General features: G+C 34.9%; 1 protein-coding gene across 1 annotated transcript in view; it reads left to right on the top strand.

Moving 5' to 3' along the window:
- Positions 1-19,473, top strand: part of HPSE2 (heparanase 2 (inactive)) — a 677,809-nt gene extending 658,336 nt beyond the window's left edge. Inside the window, exon 12 of the mRNA XM_031956226.1 lies at positions 19,206-19,473. Coding sequence (XP_031812086.1) covers positions 19,206-19,371 — 166 coding nt within the window. The 3' untranslated portion in view covers positions 19,372-19,473. The remainder of the gene's footprint in view (positions 1-19,205) is intronic.
- Positions 19,474-20,552: the final 1,079 nt, after the last annotated feature.

Genomic DNA, 20,552 nt, shown 5'->3' with positions numbered 1-20,552 from the left:
TGTAGAGGAGCTGGGAATCCATGCTGAGGAAAGTGACTAGCTTGGTGTAGCTGGAACATAAAGTGTGCATGAAGGAAAGTAGAATAACATGAAGCTAAAGGGGAAGTCACCCCCTATTGTGAAACATTTATGTGCTCTAATAAGATCAGATATAGAAAAATAAGGCTCTTTGTGCACCAATAATGTGCACTGAATAAATACTGTCACAAATATAAGGAAAAAATGGAAAACTGATCAACAAAACTAGATACCTAAAGCTTTGGCCTTTTTGCATCATTTTCACTGTTTTGTTATTTTATTAAAAATCTTAATTAAAATTAATTAATTTAAAAAAAGCCACTGCATTTTAGAGAAAGACTGCAGTTTTTAGAAGCTATATATATATATATATATTTAGAAAAGTTCACAGAGTTCCAGCCTGAGTTAGGAAGACCTAGATTTAAGGTCTACCTGGCATATATATTGTTTGTGCCAACCTTGGGCATTGAACCCCTTAGTACTGTAAGCAGTTCCCCTAAAACTTCAAAGAAAATAGTGCTATCTGCATTCCCTTAGAGTAGAATGGGGGTGTCATCAAAAGGAGCTCCCTATACCAAAAAAAAAAAAGTTTTAAAAATTAGATTTTAATGGGACCTCCCACAAAAGTGTGACAATCACTTCTATGGCATCCCTGACAATTGCTTCCAGTATTATGAATCTTACTTCCTAACAAAGTAGCCCATTCTACTTATACTTGGCTCTGGTTGTTAAAAAAAAAAAAAATTCTTTTAATGTTGAGCCATAAATCTTTCCCTTGAAATATCTGCCTTTTCTCTTCAGACCAATATAGGATATCCTTAAATATTTGACAACCTTTAAAATATTTACAGACAGTTGCCATGTCACTCTATTTATTGTCTTCCTTCAATTTCCTTCAGCCTTTCTTTTCAGTGCACAGTTCTTCAATTCCTTCTCGTGATTTTTTGACTTAGAAGCCATTAACCACTTTTCATAGAACCATTTCTGATTCATTATTTAACTTTTCCAACTACAGGACTGTTTCCTTGATGAAGTTTGAGAAAGAATGGGAAATATGAAACATTACAATATTTTCTCTGACACCTTTTTTCAGACTGGGTTGATATGACAGATTCAGTAGCAGTAGTGTTCCCTCTGAGAGAAATGAAGAGCCCTGTTTTATCTGTGTTTTGTTTTATTTAATGATTTCAAAATATCAGGAAAAAAGATTCTGGAAGCCAAGTCCGTCCCCAAAGGGGAAGAGTCCTTTATGAGTTGCAGCATTAAGGAAACATTCTGTTAAATTACATGAATCATTTTTAAGATTTGATTAGAGTGACTCAGCACAGAGAGAAGATATAAAGGTTTAGCAGACAGCAGATAAGACCACTTAGAGGGTAAAGGAACAAAGAACCAATTGAATTATTTTTGAGTTTAGAGAATTACTGTGTTAGATTAAAGAGATAATTAGCATTTATAGTTTAAAGAGGAGTTGAGTTCTAGTGGGGAACTTACAACTACATCGGAAGTTATGAAAAAGGTCCTAGAGCAGCTTTAGGAGGAAAGAAGTGAAAGACAAATATTTAGGGAAGCAATTCTTCTAATAGTTGAGTTAATAAGAAAATACCAATTGTAATTTCAGAAATTTGGGTTTCTTTTAACCCTTGTTTATAAGTAGAAATAGAAGTAAACAATTATGTACAGTTTTCTAAACATACTTCTTTTTCTTTTTCTATATTAAAAATATAATTGAGTATATCACAAAATGCCATACATGCTTTTCTTAGCCATCCACACCTGAAGTAAATTTAACATTTTTGTCCTTGCTACCCTAATCAGGTATACTGCTCAATTCATAGAAGCTATATGAGATTCAGACATAAGAGGGACTGAAAAACCTCTATATAACTTTTTCTGAAAAGAACTTATTTCCAATGACAAAACATTACAGATAGTTGGCAATATGAATGTCTGGGGACAAGTCTATGGTAGTTCTTAATCAGTTTTATAGAAAGCTGCACATAACATGCTAGATCAGTGTTTCATTTTGAATTAAATGACACAATGCTTTTGAAATTGCAGAAATATTTGCCTTGTGCGCAATCAACTAAAGAGCTTTACTTTTGAATCCTCTGAGACTCACTTTTAGATCCCAAACTTGGGTCCCTATTAATAGTGTCCTAAAGGAGTAAAATGAAGGCCTTTTCCACTGAATTTTAGCCATCACTTTGCTGGTTAAAAAGAAAAAGGGATGTTGCTTTTGCTTTTTTTTCCTTTCCCTATAAACCCAATTCAGACAGATTCTCCAGTCCCCTCCCCAGAATTCTGGAACAGTATCCCAAATGATTGAAGCCTTTGATTTCTCCCAGATTTCAATCTGGATTCACACAAGAAGCCATTTTACCTGGAGTAAGTCCATTAAAATAAAACAATGGGATCTGTTTTTGACTGTATGAGGAATGAAAACAGCTTTACTTCCCCAAAGGTTCTCCTTAACTAAATTCTCAAACTATTAATATGCAGATTGATAAACAAATGAAAGGATTATATCAGGCACTTTCATATTTTCCAGCACTGTGCCTAATAAATTCTTATTGACTAATGAACTAAAACAAAATATTTGAGAAATCTCTTCACAACAGACTATATTTTCCTGTGCCCCACCCAGACAAGCAATTATCTTTCTGACTGAATGTTCATTTTGGCTATAGTTTTCTTCTTCCTTGAACCATGGACCAGCATTTCCTCCTGGCTGCAAACCAACAACAAGCAGCCAAGCTTTGGGGTTCAAGTCTTTCTTCTTCAAGCTGAATTGTATAGAGAACAATGACAAAATATAGAAGATCTCTAAAGTGCCTTCCTGTACCAACATTCTGTGATTCAGAGTACTTACTATGAAAGGACTAAAATACAAGCTAACCAATTCTTACTAGAATGATATAACTAGGAGAAGCTAGATCTAAATATATAATATCATGATTCTTCCCCTGCTCCATATTCCCCAAGGCTGAGCTCCATAATTATGGTTAAGGAGTCATGGAAGAAAAGTAATACTATTTGGAAATCTTAATCCAAGAAGTTCTAATAATCCTTCCTGTTCATGTTCCCTGAACTTATAATTCTACCTATAATAGAGCAAACAGTTAATGAATATTTATTAAATTGATTCAAATTGAATCAAATTTCCTTGGCTACAAAAACTACTAAAGCCTATGATCAGTTAGAGAGAGTTCTACAGAGGTTTTTCTGACAAAGCAGGGGGAGGGTAGGTTGAACTCTTGACTGCATTGATCACCCACTGTTAGAAATTATATATTCTTTGTTAACTACCATCTTGCCAACTTCTTTTAGCTATGTGATCCACAAAATTATCCACAGAAACCTCTTGGCTCCTTTCAATCTACCCTTTGCACTACTACCAGGTTAATCATTCTGACATGTAGTTTGAATCATCTCAAACTTTTGCTCAAAAATCTTTGTCAGCTGAATAATTCCAAACTATTTATCCATTATTCAGAATCCTCTACAGCCTGGATCCAAACAATGTCTTATCTCATAATATTCTCACACAGATTAACTAAATTTAACTAATTATTATCCCTCAAAAAACTCCTATATACTCTCCAACTTCAGTACCTTTGCTGATGCTATTCCCTGTACTTAAAATGCCTCCCTACTTCTCCCAACCACATATTGTCCTACTTATCCTGAGGCCCAATGCAAGTGCCACCTTTTCCATGCTCTTTCCTAGATTCCCTCAATTGAAAGTGAGCTCTGACTCATCTGACTCTTATTATATATCCATATTATTTTCTAATTTGTATTCTATTTTTATAACTCAAGCAAGGATCATGGTGAGTGAACGTCCTCCAGGGCCTAACAGTGTAATTATATGCCCAATGTTTAACATAGGGCCTGTCAAATAATAAGCACTTAATGTTTTGTTTCTTTCTTTCCTAGAAAATATTTTCTGCTCAGTTTTCTTTCCAGTAATTCTAATACCTCTAGTCCTTTGGAACTGTAGTCTAATCTCTATGGTCACCAGGTAGAAGACACAGGTAGAAACAGAAATCAGATTAACTTTACCTGACATTTTACTTAATTTTTTTTCCAATTAATAAAAATCTATTTTCTTTTCTTCCTACATTACTTTGTACATTAAAAGGAAAAACAAAACCCTTATAATATATACACAAAGTCAAAGAAAACAAATTCTCACATTGATCATGTCCAAAAAAATGTATCTCATTCAGCATCCTGAATCCATCAACTGTGACAAGAAGTAGATTGCATGGTTCATCATGATTGGTCATTGCATTGCTGTTATAATGTTATTGCATATTGTTAATATTATTATAGAAATCATTCTGGTTCTGTTCATTTTACTCTGCATCAATTCACTCAAGTCTTTTCAAGTCTTTCTGAAACCCTGCCCTTCATCATATCTTAAAACCCAATAGTATCCTATTCCATTCGTATACCATAATCTGTTCAGACATTTTTTACCACTACAAAAACAGCTGCTACAAATATTTTTGAACAGTTGAGTCCTTTCTTCTTTCTTTGATCTCATTCAGATATGCAGGTCTGGTACTGATATCACTGAGTCAAAAGGTATACACAGTTTAGTAATTTGGAGGCACAGTTCCAAATTGCTCTAAAGAACAGTTGGACCAGTTCACAGATTCACCAATACTATCTTAATGTGTCTATTTTAATGCAAATACTTCAATATTTGTGTTTGCTTATGGTTTTGCCTACTTAACCTAATGGGAATGAAGTAGAACCTCAGAATTGCTTTCAATGCATTTCTCCAACTTTTATTTCTTTGGAGCATTTTTTCATATATCTATTAAGAGGTTGGATTCATTCCTGGTAAACTGTCAGAGTGACTCTGGAGAAGTGATTTAATTTGTTTCTTCATCAGTAAAATAATGGCACCTAGTTCCTTGACTTGTTGGGAGAATCAAATGAGATAATATTTGTAAAGCACTTATAAATCTTAAAGCACTTACAAAAATAATGACTGTTATTATTATATCAATTGATCCTTTCTTAATTGGCCATTCTGGCTTTTATTCTAATAAAACAATCAATTCTGCATATATTTTGGAATTGACTCCTTTGTCAGAACAATTTGCTTTCCTTCTAATTTCAGTTGCACTGATTTTTATAAAAAGTTTTTAATTTTATGCAATCAAAACTGTCCATTTTGTCTTCTGTAATTCTCTCTATCTCTTGTTGTTACATGAACTGTTCCCTTCGGCTAGGAGATTTGACTTCACCATTTTGGCAATTAGAAGAAATGAATAAGGAGAGACTGATTCCATTTTTTTTTTTACTTTCTGTGCCTCACCTCACCCCTTGTCAAATCTAAGAAATCATGTACACCTCATAAGAACAGTTATTAAAAGGTTGGATTGATATATTGCTTTTTATGTGGTGAGCAGTACAGGTATTATTGTCTTAATTTTACAGCTAAAGAACGAAGTTTTTAGAGAGGTTCCATAACTTGGCCAAGCTCCTTAAAAGCAAGGAAGCCTAGCCACCTGCCAAAGTCCAGAATTCTGTCTGCACCAGTACTGGGATCAGTCTGAGTCCTTGGTCTTAGTGGAGAAGGGATGAAGGCAGGAGAGCCACCACAAGGCTAGTCAAAAATGGAATCTCTCATTTCCAGTCCTTCTCAGACCTTAAATTCCTTGGTATGATTACATCATTACAACACACTATGTATGTGTGAACTAGAGAACCATCATCTCATCAATTCCAGTGAGTTAATACCTTGTTTCAAGTATACTACTCCAGGGTTCCAGCCCTCTACAAACTATTAATCAGAGAAATGCAAATTAAGACAACTCCTTGATAACACTACATCCCTCTCAGATTGGCTAGGATGACAGGAAAAGATAATGATAAATGTTGGAGGAGATGTGGGAAAACTGGGACACTGATGCATTGTTGGTGGAATTGTGAATGAATCCAACCATTCTGGAGAGCAATCTGGAATTGTGCTCAAAGAGTTATCAAACTGTGCACATCTTTTGACCCAGCAGTGTTATTACTGGGCTTATATCCCAAAGAGATGTTAAAGGAAGGAAAGGGACCAACATGTGCAAAAATGTTTGTGGCAGCCCTTTTTGTAGTGGCCAGAAACTGGAAAATGACTGGATGCCCATCAACTGGAGAATAGCTGAATAGTTACGGTTATTATTGTTCCATAAGAAATGATCAGCAGGATGGTTTCACAGAGGCCTGGAAAGAGACGAACTGATGCTGAGTGAAATGAGCAGAACCAGAATATCATTATACAGGGAAACAAGACTATACAATGATCAATTCTGATGGATGTGGCTCTCTTCAACAATAAGATAATTCAAACCAGTTCCAATTGTTCAGTGATGAAGAAAGCCATATACACTCAGAGAGAGGCCTGTGGGAACTGAGTGTGGACCATAACATATAGCATTTTCATGCTTTCTGTTGATGTTTGCTTGCATTTTTGTTTTCTTTCTCAGTTTTTTTCTTTCTAGATCCAATTTTTCTTGTGCAGCAAGATAACTGTATAAGTATACATACATTGGATTTAACATATATTTTAACATATTTAACATGTATTGGACTACCCATCTAGGGGAGAGAATGGGGGGGGGGAGGAGGGAAAAGTTTGGAACAGAAGGTTTTACAAAGGTATATGTTGAAAAATTACCCATGCATATGTTTTGTATATAAAAAACTTTAATAAAAAAAAAGAGACTAGGTCCTAGGAATATAAATGCACAAACAAATAGAGAAGTTTAAATTGTAATAGGAGAAGATAACACATATAAAAGAATGATTGCCAGACAAAGGCTTTTTGGTGTAGAAGTCCAGGGAATGATGCAGGCAGCCAGAGGAGGTCAATTATCACCTCCTTTTCAGAAGCTATGATGGATGGTAGTATAAATCTGATTATAGTTCTCAAAGCAAGAATTGAAAACAGAGTGGGAAAGTACTTGACTGTCATTATTGGGAAATGAGCAGTTAGAGGGTAAGGCATGGTCTGGGACCAGCTACCCATAGAGAGTCAGGAGAGTTTATATTCACTCTTTCACTAATATGGAGAATTCAGTCCCAGGTAGATTTTCAGATGCCTAGTGGTTCAACTCCCTAGTGGAAAGGCGTCCAGTCTAGAAAGTCCCATTCCACATGAAAAGGAAGCTGCAGCAAGTAAATGGCAAAATGCTTGCTCACGACTGGGTTCCAAAGATTGTTTCCTCAAAGTTTATTTTTAAGACAATCATTACCATATTTCCATTGAAATTAATCAGCAAATATTTATTAAGCACCTATTGTATGCCAAGAACTATGCTAAGCACTAGGGAAACAAAGACAAAAGTAGAATATTTTCTCCTTTGAAGAAATTTAATGGAGGAGACAACATGCTCATGGCAAGGCATATGCAAGACACCATACACATACACCTCAATTTAATGTCCCCTTGGAAAAGGAGGCTTTTCTGCTTCTTCCATCTTTGTAATTTTGGGCAAATCATTTAATTCTTCTGGAGTTCAATTTCCTCACTGATAAAATAAGGATACTGGACTAGATGATCACCCTCTACAATACCTTCCAACTCTAAGTAAATGATCTGTGAATCTCCTTCTAAGATTCTTCGGTCCTTATTACAAAATATTGGAATGAGATCCTAATATTTTGAAATTTACAAAGAACTTTCTTCCTAATTTCATGATGTGTATAGGACAGCTTTCCCAAACATGGGAAAATTCCATTTTATAAATGAGTTAATTGAGTCCAAGTGCAACTAAAAGAGAGAATTAGATTGAAGGATCAAAGCCTTCATTGTAATCTCAGTTCTACTAGCTCCATGGTCCTTGGTCTGTCTCCAAACTCAATTTCCTAATCTGGAAAATAAGATTATGCTGGATCTGCAAGATCCTTTTCAAACTCTCTTAACATCCTACTGTAATATGATACAAGCCTGATATGATGAATTATGCCTGTAACAAGAGCTTTAATCACGACCCTACCACCAGTTTTATAAAGGAACTCCCCTTATTTTTCTAGATTGTATTACAAAAACTAAATCTAAAAATACCATCAACTTGGTGGCTTCTTAAAGATAGAGAGGGATGGGAAAAACTAGGAAAATGAAGATAATAAATGGCCTTACTTTCTTTAGAGACTTTTAATCATCAGTTCAGAAAAATTAAGAGGGGGGGAGAGGGAAAGTTTTATTTTAGGAGAAAAGGGGTGAATCTTTTTGTGATTCTCTTCTACCCCCTCCATCTTTCTTTCTTCTTTCTTCTCTCTTTCCATAAATTCCACAGTGTGGGAAAGACTTTGTAATATCCAGAGAAAAACACCAGAACCCCTATTTAGTTTCATGCGAAGCTAGAATGAGACCTGACACAAGTTGAAGCACCCCAGGAACAGTTAGTTACAGATATGAAGTCCAGAAAGAGAGAATCATAACATGGAGGCCATCCCAGAATCAATAATGTCTGTCATGGTCTCCCTATTATGGTAGCTCTCATTCACCCAAATTCTAAAAATAACTTCCTCTCCTTAACCTACACCAGATGCACGGACCATCCTTAAGGAAACAAGAATGAAGCCCCTTCTGTCCACAAATGTACTCTGCTTCCCACTCCCTACTTTAACCTGCCAGTGACCTGAAGGAACTCTGGGCAGCTGCACATACCAACTTACTAGCTCAATGATGGGGGACTCGAGGGGGCAGCTCTGGCTTCAAGAGACCAGTAAAGTGTAAACAGGTGCACACCCAGACTCCTCTTGGTGTTGGGAGAATTGGAGCTGGCCGCAGCACTGGGGAGCCCAGCCAATACCCCACACCTGCAGCAGGATACCGCTCTCCATTCTTGACTGCGCAAACAAGCAATGGGAAACCCACACCCCTCCAGCAGGATTTTTCACAGCATATTCACACATTTTCTTAATATTAGGCAGAATTCCAGACCTATTCTTTGCCAAGTCAACAATATGGAAGAATATCTCAGGATTTTGATTGATATTGTGGCTCATTTATAGGCAAAGCCAAGTGCAACCCACATTTTAGAGCCTCCATGGTGTTTAAACCATATTCTAATTACAGTGTAATATCACACACTTCAGATCTTTTTGCATAGGACAAGAGTGCCATCTAGTGCCACAGCAATATATATAATTCAAAATAGAAAGAAAAATCATAGAATTGTAGGATTCAGTACAGAAAAAAAGCCTTGGAGCCACCTAGCCCAACCTGATTTTGCAGATGAAGTAATTAAGGTCAAGAGAGGGATAATTATTTGCCAGTTGTCACACAGCAAATCAATGGCCGAATCAAGACTAGAATCAAGGTCCTCAGACTCTTGTTGCAAAATTGTTTCTACTATTCAGGTTATTTCCTTATTAAATGGGAAGAAGATTACCACACCCCAGAGAAGAGGAAAGTGTAAAGGAATATCATTTCAAAAGTCTATAACCTCACAGCATGAGTACGGGGTACAAGCAATGTGTTTATTGAATTTGCTATATATTAATAACTACGTATAATACTAAATTCAATTCAATTCTAACTTTGTGACTTCAAGCAAGTGATTTCAGTTCCCTGAAGCTGTTTCTTTATCTGCAATATATGGGGAATGATCTAGAGGATCTTTTATGTTAGTATAGCTCTAATATTCTGTGAATTCTAAAATTCTCTATCCCTTATTCAGTATGACTCCTGCAATAACATTCTTTGTTTTCTTCCTTCTCTCTGCCAGTGTTTTGATCAAGTCGGAGGGTAAAGGAGTTAGTAAAAATGGTAAATGGACTTATGATTTGGCCAATGCCATCTCGCCATCAGCCTGTAACTATAGCATACATACACCCCAGCTACTCACACTATTCTATCCTTATAGTCTGGGAGAAGGAATGTGTGACACAATAGCAAAAACAACCAGGCAAAGCCCAAAGATCCACCAAGACCCTCAGAAGCAAATACAGAGATCTTGAGTACAGGCACAGAAGATGATGTTGTTTGTCCTTCATTTTTTGAAGAGAACCATGATATCATGGAGGTGATGCCATGACTTGTAAATGAAATGGACTTAAGTAAGAGAGGGCAGTGCAAAGTCACCAGTGTCACTTTCTCGTCTACACCTGGCCAGGTCCAGTGGCAAGATACAGATCAAGACAAACGGAGATGGCTCTGGATGCAGTAAGGTCTTTACCAGGTTTTGTCTGGAGCAACACCCATTCAGTGATGCAGACTAGTTAAAAAATGGCTTCTTTTGCCTAGTCCAAAAAAATCAGTCTTGGAGGGAAACCTCACAGGGTTTCTGGCCAAAACAAAAATAAATGCTATTTACAGTCACTCTGAGCCATCAGAGCCCAATAACAAAGTAAGGTTTGGACTAGGACCTGTGCATAGACAATCAATGAATGCTAGAATAATTTGGATTTAAGGCATGGTCATTGTAAAGGAAATCTACCCCAAGATATCTTGCAGGGTTTCAGCAATCAAAATTTGTGCTCAAATCTTACTGGCCTATATTTGGAAAACTGAACTATACTTTCAAAGATAAGAAATTACTTTTTGCCACAAAAGCCCATCTCTTTAATATTACTCCCCCAGTGATGATACATGAATGTGAATTGTGGAATGTCACAATCTCGGAAGAATAAAAACTGCAAATAAACCCACAAAAGGATAGAAAGATGAATTGTGGTTGTAATCAGGCTGTACAGCAGGTTACCATTAATATAGATGTGTAATAATATAAAAGGTAAGACCAAGGTGTATGATTAGAAAAAGATATAGGATAGTCATGTATCAAGAATAAGACAATAGCGTCATTGTCAAATGGCAGGTTTGTTTTTGGAGATATTAAAAGAAACAGAAGGCTTTCAGTATGTTGAATGAATCTTCTGTAGAAGATTTATGTAAATATACAGATAAGAATTGGCAACAAGTGGTATTTATTGGTTATAATATGCATTGGTGAAAGGTTTTATCTGTTCAAGTACAAATCATAGATTAAGAGCATCAGAATATAAGAATTCAAAAGCTATACTGTTAACTAGATTCCCTGGCAATAAGATCTATTCAAACAAAGCTATTCAATTTTGGAGCTAGTTAAGATGTAGAACCATTCTGATATCTAGGATGAGTTCATGAGTTACAGTTACATTTGAAAACTCCTAGCTTCTCCTTTCCACCTCCTACAAAACTATAACAAAACTAGCATTCTTCATAAAAACAGCACAGAGCTAGAAGTCAGATCTCTTTAAATCCCAGTTTTGCTGCCAATATAATCTTGAGCAAATCACTTAAATTCTTTGGGAATTAATTTCCTCATTTGTAAAACAAGAAAGTGGGACTAGATAGATTGTCTCTAAGGACCCTTTCATCTCTAAAATTCTATTACCCTATAAACGTTAGCTCAGAATCAATCTAGACTTCCCAGAGCCATTCTGCACCCAAATGACTGCTAACCCCAATTTCCATGCAAGGTTACCATTGTTTAAAATTGAACCTCCAGTTGCTGCCTTTCCAAGAGTTGGGATGGGACTATCATTCATCTTGAATTGTTTTTCCTAGGACTTTGTGTAACCAAAACCTTGTTAGCATATCTAAGTCTTATATATTAAAGTATTCAGGATCAGTCTGGGACTTGGAAAATGAGATTAAGGGCAATTGGCTGAAAAGCCTAAAGAAGCAGATGAAAAGCTGTCTGTGTGTATGGGAGGAGGATGTGAGAGGGGAAAGTGTAATAGGGGATGAAGCATGGAGATCTTTACTCTAAATTAGTGGTGACACTGACTCTAATATGATAACATGAAAAAAATTAAGTAAACAAGTTTAAGAAATTGGAAAGTAGTTAAAACTTTCTAAAAACAAAGAGTGATAAAATGCAGTTGTCCTAATATTTAGACAATTTAAGTATATAGCCCTTAGCAGTCAGGCATGCCAGGGTGGTAAGGTAAATACTTCAACACAGACTGAATCATATAGAATTTCTTTTGAAAAGTCATGGACAACTGAGAGGTACCAGACTATTGAGAAAATATGATACCAAATCTTTGAAAAGTAAGAAATAAGATCTAGGAAAATACCATCTGGTAAGTATAATCCAAATTCTTAAATGAGTATTACAAAAAATAAAGAAAAATACTGTAATCAAGAAAACAAAATGTAAATAATAAACAGGATTGTGCCTTTCCTCTAATAAATCAAGTTAGTGAATAAAGGACATGTCTTTACAGCATTTCCCAAAATATTAACTTGTAAAATTAACTTACTGACTTAACCAAAAGATGGTCACATAAGGTCATTGTAAGGATGACAACTACTGGTAATGACAGATGACTGTGTCATTGAGAAAAAGCATCTAGTGAGAAACTGCAATAATAAAGTTAATTTAGGTCTTATTGAGCATCTTCCTGAGCCTTTGAAAACAACAGTAATTGGTATATTAATTAAAACTATAAATGATACTCTATAAACTGAGCACTAGAAAACTAAAAGCCTGAGAACTGGAAAAATCTAAGTTTTAGGACCCAACGATAATGTAAAACAACCAAAAACCGGTTCAATGATTAGAAAAAATGCAAATTACATTTGTAATGATAATCAACAATGAAAACTACCATCTTATATTTGTATTACACTTTTTCTATTTTTCAAAGTATTTCCACGTCTTTTATTATATTGTAAGCTTCTAAATTTAAAAACATAGTAAGAACTAAATAAATATATGATGAATTCTTTTTCATTTGCTTAACAACTGTTAAGATAGGTACAGCAATCATTCATATCCCATTTAATAGCCAAGGAGCCTAAGACTCAATTGATTAAATTAAGTTCAAGTTCAAATAGAAAGTTAATAGCATAAATTGACAAAGAATTCTTAGTCTGTTGTCTTCCATTACCATATGGCAACTATTTACAAAACAAAATTAGCATTATTTTTCTGGTTAAATTAACTAGAAATTACAATATTCTTTTTTTTGCTCTTTTTATAGTAAAGCTTTTTTATTTTTAAAACATTTACATGGATAATTTTTCAACACTGACCTTTGCAAAATCTTGGTTTCCAAATTTCCCCTCCCTTCTTCTCATCCCTTCCCCTGCATGGCAAGTAATCCAATATATGTCAAATGCAATAGATGTATACATATTTATTTTTTTTAATTTATTTAATAGCCTTTTATTTACAGGTTATATGCATAGGTAACTTTACAGCATTAACAATTGGCAAACCTCTTGTTCCAATTTTTCACCTCTTACCCCCCACCTCCTCCCCAAGATGGCAGGATGACCAGTAGATGTTAAATATATTAAAATATAAATTAGATACACAATAAGTATACATGACCAAACCGTTATTTTGCTGTGATGTATACATATTTATACAATTATCATGCTGCACAAGAAAACTCAGATCAAAAGGGGAAAAAATGAGAAAGAAAACAAAATGCAAACAAACAACAAAAAGAGTGAAAATTCTATGTGGTGATCCACCTCCAGTTCCCACCATTCTCTCTCCGAGCGTATATCACAAGACCATTGGAACTGACCTCAATCATTTCATTGTTGAAAAAAGCCGTATCCACCAGAATTGATCATTGTATATAATCTTGTTGTCATGTACAATGATCTCCTGGTTCTGTTCACTTCACTCAGCATCAGTTCATGCAAATGAACTCCAGGCCACTCTCAAATCATCCTGCTGCTCATTTCTTACAGAACAATAATATTCCACAACATTCACATATCATAACTTATTCAACCATTCCCCAACTGATGGATATCCACTCAGTTTCCAGTTTCTTGCCACTACAAATAGAGCTGCCACAGACACATGTGGGTCCCTTTCCGTCCTTTAGGTTCCCTTTGGGATATAAGCTCAGTAGAAACATTGCTGGATCAAAGTGTGTGCACAGTTTGAAAGCCCTTTGAGCATAGTTCCAAATTGCTCTCCAGAATGGTTGGGTCTGTTCACAGTTACATCAATAATGTATCAGTGTTTTTCCATATTCCCTCCAAATATTTGTCATTATCTTTTCCTATCATCTTAGCCAATCTGACAGGTGTGTAGTGATATCTCAGAGCTGTCTTAATTTGTATTTCTCCGATCAATAGTGATTTGGAGCACCTTTTCATATGACTAGAAATAGTTTCGATCTCTTCATCTGAAAATTGTCCATATTTTTCGACTATTTATCAACTGGCTTGAATTCTTATAAATTTGAGTCAATTCTCTATATATTTTAGAAATGAAGCCTTTATCTGAACCCTTGAATGTAAATTTTTTTTTCAAAGTTTATTGTTTCCCTTCTAATCTTGTCTGCATTGGTTTTATTTATATAAAAACTTTTTAATATAATCAAAATTATCTATTTTGTGTTCAATAATGTACTCCAGTTCTTCTTTGGTTACAAATTCTTTTCTTCTCCACATATCTGAGAGGTAAACTATCCTTTGTTCTTCTAATTTGCTTATTACTCTTTATGTCTAAATAATTAATCCGTTTTGATCTTACTGTGGTATACGGTGTTAGATGTGGGTCAATGCCTAGTTTCTGCCATACTAATTTCCAATTTTCCCAACAGTTTTTGGCAAATGGTGAATTCTTATCTCAAAAGTTGGGATCTTTGGCTTTGTCAAACACTAGATTACTACAGTCACTGACTATTTTATCCTGTGAACCTAACCTTTTCCACTGATCAACTACTCTGTTTCTTGACCAGTATGAAATGGTTTTGATGACCACTACTTTATAATGTTGTATCTGGTACAACTAGGTCACCTTCATTTGCATTTTTTTCATTAATTCCTTTGAAATCCTTGACCTTTTATTCTTCCAGATTAATTGTTATTATTTTTTCTAGATCTGTAAAATAATTTCTTGGGAGTTTGATTAGTATGGTACTAAAGTAGAACCATAGTAGATTAATTTAGGAAGTATTGTCATTTTTATTTTATTAGCTTGGCCTACCCATGAGCATTTGATTAGATCTGACTTTATTTGTGTGTAAAGTGTTTTGTAATTGTGTTCATATAGTTCCTGACTTTGCCTCTTCCCAAATAGTTTATAGTATCTACATTTATTTTAAATGGAATTTCTTTTTCTATCTCTTGCTGCTGAATTTTGTTGGTAACATGTAAAATGCTGATAATTTATGTGGATTTATTTTGTATCCTGCAACTTCGCTAAAGTTGTGAATTGGTTCTAGTCGTTTTTTAGTTGATTCTCTAAGTATACCATCATATCATCTACAAAGAGTGATAATTTGGTTTCCTCATTACCTACTCTAATTCCTTTAATCTCATTTTCTTCTCTTATTGCCAAAGCTAACATTTCTAATACAATATTGAATAGTAGTGGTAATAGTGGGCAACCTTGTTTCACTCAGATCTTATTGGGAGTGATTCTAGTTTGTCCCCATTACATATGATGCTTTCTGATGGTTTTAAATAGATGATACAGATTATTTTAAATGAAAACACCATTTATTCCTATACTCTCTAGTGTTTTTAATAGGAATGGATGTTGGAATTTGTCAAATTCTTTTTCTCTTATTGAAATAATCATGATTTTTGTTAATTTGGTTATTGATATATCAATTATGCTAATAGTTTTCCTAATATTGAACCAGCTCTGCATCATTGGTATAAATCCTACTTAGTCATGGTGTATTATCCTGGGGATGACTTGCTGTAATCTCTTTGTTATTATTTTCTTTTCATTAGAGAAACTGATCTATAATTTTCTTTCTCTTTTTTGATCCTACCTGGTTTCAGTATCAGCACCATATCTGTCATAAAATGAATTTGATAGGATGCCTTTTTTCCCTAATTTTCAACTAGTTTTCATAGTATTGGAATTAATCATTCTTTAAAATTTTGGTAGAATTCACTTGTAAATCCATCTGGTTCTACAGATTTTTTCTTAGCGATTTGATTAATTGTTCAGTTTGTTTTTGTTTTCAAATTGTTCAATTTGCTTGCTCAATTTCTTTTTCTAAAATGGGACTATTTAAACAATTTCTTTCCTTCTCTGTTAATCTGGGCAATCTATATTTTTGTAAATATTCATCCATTTCACTTAGATTATCAGGTTTATTGACATATAGTTAGGGAAAATAACTCCTAATTATTGTTGTATTTTCTTCTTCATTAGTGGAAAGTCCTCCCTTTTCATTTTTGATACTAACAATTTGATTTTCTTCTTTTCTTTTTCTAATCAAATTAACTAAAGGTTTATCTATTTTGATTTTTTCATAAAACCAACTCTTAGTTTTGTTCATTAATTCAGTAGTTTTCTTACTTTCAGTTTTATTAATCTCCCCTTTTATTTTCAGAATTTCAAATTTGATATTTAATTGAGTTCTTTTCCTAGCTTTTTTAGTTGCAAGCTCAATTCATTGATCATCTTTCTCTATCTTATGTAAATAAGCATCTAGAGATATAAGTTTTCCCCTAATAATTGGTTTGGCTACATCCCACAAATTTTGGTATATTGTCTCATTATTGTCAAATTACAATATTCTAATTAGAATAGTATTTTTTTTAAATAGCCTTTTATTTACAGGTTATATGTATGGGTAAATTTACAGCATTGACAATTGCCAAACCTCTTGGTCCAATTTTTCCCCTCCTTCTCCCCACCTCCTCCCCCAGATGGCAGAATGACCAGTAGATGTTAAATATATTAAAATATAAATTAGATACACAATAAATATACATGACCAAACCGTTATTTTGCTGTACAAAAAGAATCGGACTCTGAAATATTGTACAATTAGCCTGTGAAGGAAATCCAAAATGTAGGTGGGCAAAAATATAGGGATTGGGATTTCAATGTAATGGTTTTTAGTCATCTCCCAGAGTTCTTTTGCTGGGTGTAGCTGGTTCAGTTCATTACTGCTCCATTGGAACTGATTTGGTTGATCTCGTTGCTGAGGATGGCCAGGTCCATCAGAATTGATCCTCATATAATATTGTTGTTGAAGTATATAATGATCTCTTGGCCCTGCTCGTTTCACTCAGCATCAGTTCACGTAAGTCTCTCCAGGCCTTTCTGAAATCATCCTGTTGGTCATTATTAGAATAGTATTCTAAAGTGTTGCTGGGGACAAAAGCAATAGTAATAATCATCAAACTCAAGCCTACAAGAAGGAAAGTATCAATTTAATTAAGTAGTTTGCCAGTGAGGGAGATATTTATCAAGAAGGCCAAATCTACCAAACCTTAGACTTGAGAGGACCAGAAAAGAAGAAAGTCTTCTTCACCAGACTAGTTCTGAATTCTTCAATATGATATAAAATAGGCTTTGAAATTGCTAAAATAGGAAATTTTTTCTCCTCTATAGTCTCTACTTTCAGTTTTTGGTTCTCCTTGTCTCATCTATAGCCCTGTATATGTATAATAAACAGCCAATCCATCCTATACCTCTGCACATTTTATTGTTTTGAACTTCCTTTCTCACCTTATCTTTTAGTGAAAGGATGGAGAAAGTGTTATATGACTAGGACCTATATTAATTAGGAATAAAGAAACATCAGAGGCAAAGAGTTTGTCCTCTTCTGCATCCAGCTGATTCAGCTCTCAAAAGGTGCTAGTTTAGGGACTTCCAAAATCCATCTCTGCTGCAGATCCAGGCAGCACAAACTTCTATAGACCTTGTAGACTTCCTGTATTTTTGCCCTGGGCACAGGCACACCCAGCCCCAATCAGTGCAAATACAGGCTCCGGCAACTGGTATAGTCAATCCTGGCCACACCAAAAGGGTCACCTGAAGCCAAGAGCTATTCTCTGTAATCACTGGAGCACAGGTGAATGGCTCTACTTGTCTCTCCTCTCAATATACTTTTCCCCAAAACTTGTGTGAAGCGGAGCTATCAGGAGCATCTCCCTCATAGATAGATAAAGAGATTGGTATGACAGATAGGTAGATAGACAAACAGATATAAACAGACATAGATATATAGAGATAGATACACAGATAAATAGATAGTTATAGACACTCAGATAGACAAATATAGACAGATAGACAATTATAGATAGATGGATACAAACAAAGAGATAGATAGAAAGGCAGACAGACAGGTAGCGATAGATAGATAGATAGGCAGATAGATATAGATAGACAGACAGACAGACACAGATAGATAGTCAGGCAGACAGATAGCTATAGATGGATAGATAGATATATAGGCCTATGGACAGATGGATGCATGGATGATGGGTGGATGGATGAATAAAAAAAATTTTAAGGGCAATTTACCAAAGAGACTCAACATGATGACCTTCATCAGTTCAGTAATTCAGGTTTGCATTCTACTAATATCACACTTGTTCTCTCTTGGACCAGTTCATTAGTATAAGCAACCTCACAATTTTCATTCCCTATGGACTGTTATCCCTATCAACTCTTACACTTGGTTGAAATAATTCTAAAATGATATGACTATTTACAAAGCTGGTTTATTTATTAGATTCCTAAATCACTCTTCCAGAATAATCTTCTTAATAGAAAGATTTGATTATGCTATTCTTGTACCCAAAAAGTCTTTGTAGTTCTCCATCATATGCCCAATAAAACCCTAACTCCAATCTATCTGCTCAGTCTTATCTCATAATAATTCCTTACAGGAATAATCTGGTCTTGTCCAACTAGACTACTTACCATCTCTGGAACTAACCCCATCGTGTTCCATTTCTATGCATTTCCTTATGTTTTTACCTACCCAAAATACAAAGTTCCAACTAGGGGGAGGATATCAGGATTTTGTTTCAGGGTGTCAACAATGGAGCCTTTGGCTCATCTCCCATACTAGATTGTAAGCTATTTCATTGTAGAAAAAAAAAAAAACATTATTTATTTTTGCATTTCCCACAATGCCTAGCACAGGGGTTAATACAAAATAGATTCATGGAAAAGGTCACTTTGTTTTCTCACTTACAAAATGTATTAGGTTACCGTAAAAAGGTTGGCAAAACCCCCTCTGAATGAATCATTCATTCTACAAATATTCACTAAGTGCCACTATATACATGACACTATGAATTACTATAAATCAAGATAGATAGATATATATATATATATATATATATATATATATATATATATATATATATATATGAACAAACAGGCTCAACAGTTACCAACTGGACTGTTGTAAAATAATCAGCATTCTATTGTTTTTCTTCATTATAGATCAGTGCAGCTAAATGGCCAGCCTTTGATGATGGTGGATGATGGAACTCTACCAGACTTGAAGCCCCGACCCCTTCGAGCTGGTCGAACATTGGTTATCCCACCAGTAACCATGGGTTTTTATGTAGTCAAGAATGTCAATGCTCTAGCCTGCCGATATCGATAGGCCTTCTTTACATTTATGTGCCACTGGTGGACCTGCTGGATCTGTTTTAATTCTTCAGAGTATACTTTTTTTCATTGGCAAATTAAAGCAGACTAAAATAGACCCTGCTTTCAAGTCCTGCTGGACACAGCAAAGGCCTTCTTTCCAAGAAGATACTAAGTTCAATGGAGTGAAAATGTATGCTACATACATACAAACACATAAAATACTTACTAAAAACAAATACACAAATATATATATATGTGTATATATACATCTGTGTATGTATATGTATGTATATAAACACATATATACATACATATAAGTGTGTGTATGGGTAGATGAATGGCTGGATGTGCACCCTAAAAATAAGCAGGCACTCACCCTCCCAGGAGAAATGTCACCAGATAACTTCCTGTGGTTGTAGCCGCCCAGCTACCTGACAACAAAATCAACCACTTCTGTTGCTGCCCATCAGAAGGAGAGAAAAGGAAGAAGAAAGAGGACTTGCTGGAGCACAAAACTGATTCTAAGCACTTCGCCTTCTGCTCTTGTCTGCTGCTGTTCTGGGTTTCTATATACTGTTACCCTTCTTCTTTAGGTAACTGGGCGAAGGAATCAGTTCAAGGCCTGGTGGATAAGCTTTTTCCAACTGATATCTATGTATATGTATATGGATCTGTGACACTTGACATTGTCTATTTGCTCATTTTCTCACACCCATATTCTTAAAAAGTAGAAATGTTGCTAAGCCCAAATTTTGAAATATTGATCAAAATCCAGTTCTTCTCAAAGATGAATATTATTTGGATAACATATCAAGCAGAGAGAAATGAATCAGGTACTGCGGGGGAAAAAAGAAACATCTCTTCCCCATTCCTTCCTGCAAAAACAAAATATACAGTACTAATATTAACTGATCACAAAAAGATGATCCCTGAGGAAAAGTCTGTCCAATTTATCTGACATTTAATCAGTTCTAAATGTGTTGTCAGAGGCACTGAAGATATATGTATAAGAAATGATCCCAACCCTCCAGGAGTTTATAGTATGGACGTAAAATATAGGACAGATGACAAAGCTTCACAAATATTTTGAATGTTCTAAGTTCCTATAAAAATGACACTAAAGAGGAAGAGATTTCTCCAAATTTTGGTGAGGAATAAGGAATGTCAAGTAGATAATATCTGAATTGGATCTTG

The sequence above is a fragment of the Sarcophilus harrisii genome, chromosome 2 (genome assembly GCF_902635505.1).
Source record: "Sarcophilus harrisii chromosome 2, mSarHar1.11, whole genome shotgun sequence".
In the NCBI taxonomy this organism is placed as follows: domain Eukaryota; kingdom Metazoa; phylum Chordata; class Mammalia; order Dasyuromorphia; family Dasyuridae; genus Sarcophilus; species Sarcophilus harrisii.
Note: the sequence above shows the minus strand (reverse complement) of the source record. Positions and strands in the feature narration are given on the sequence as shown.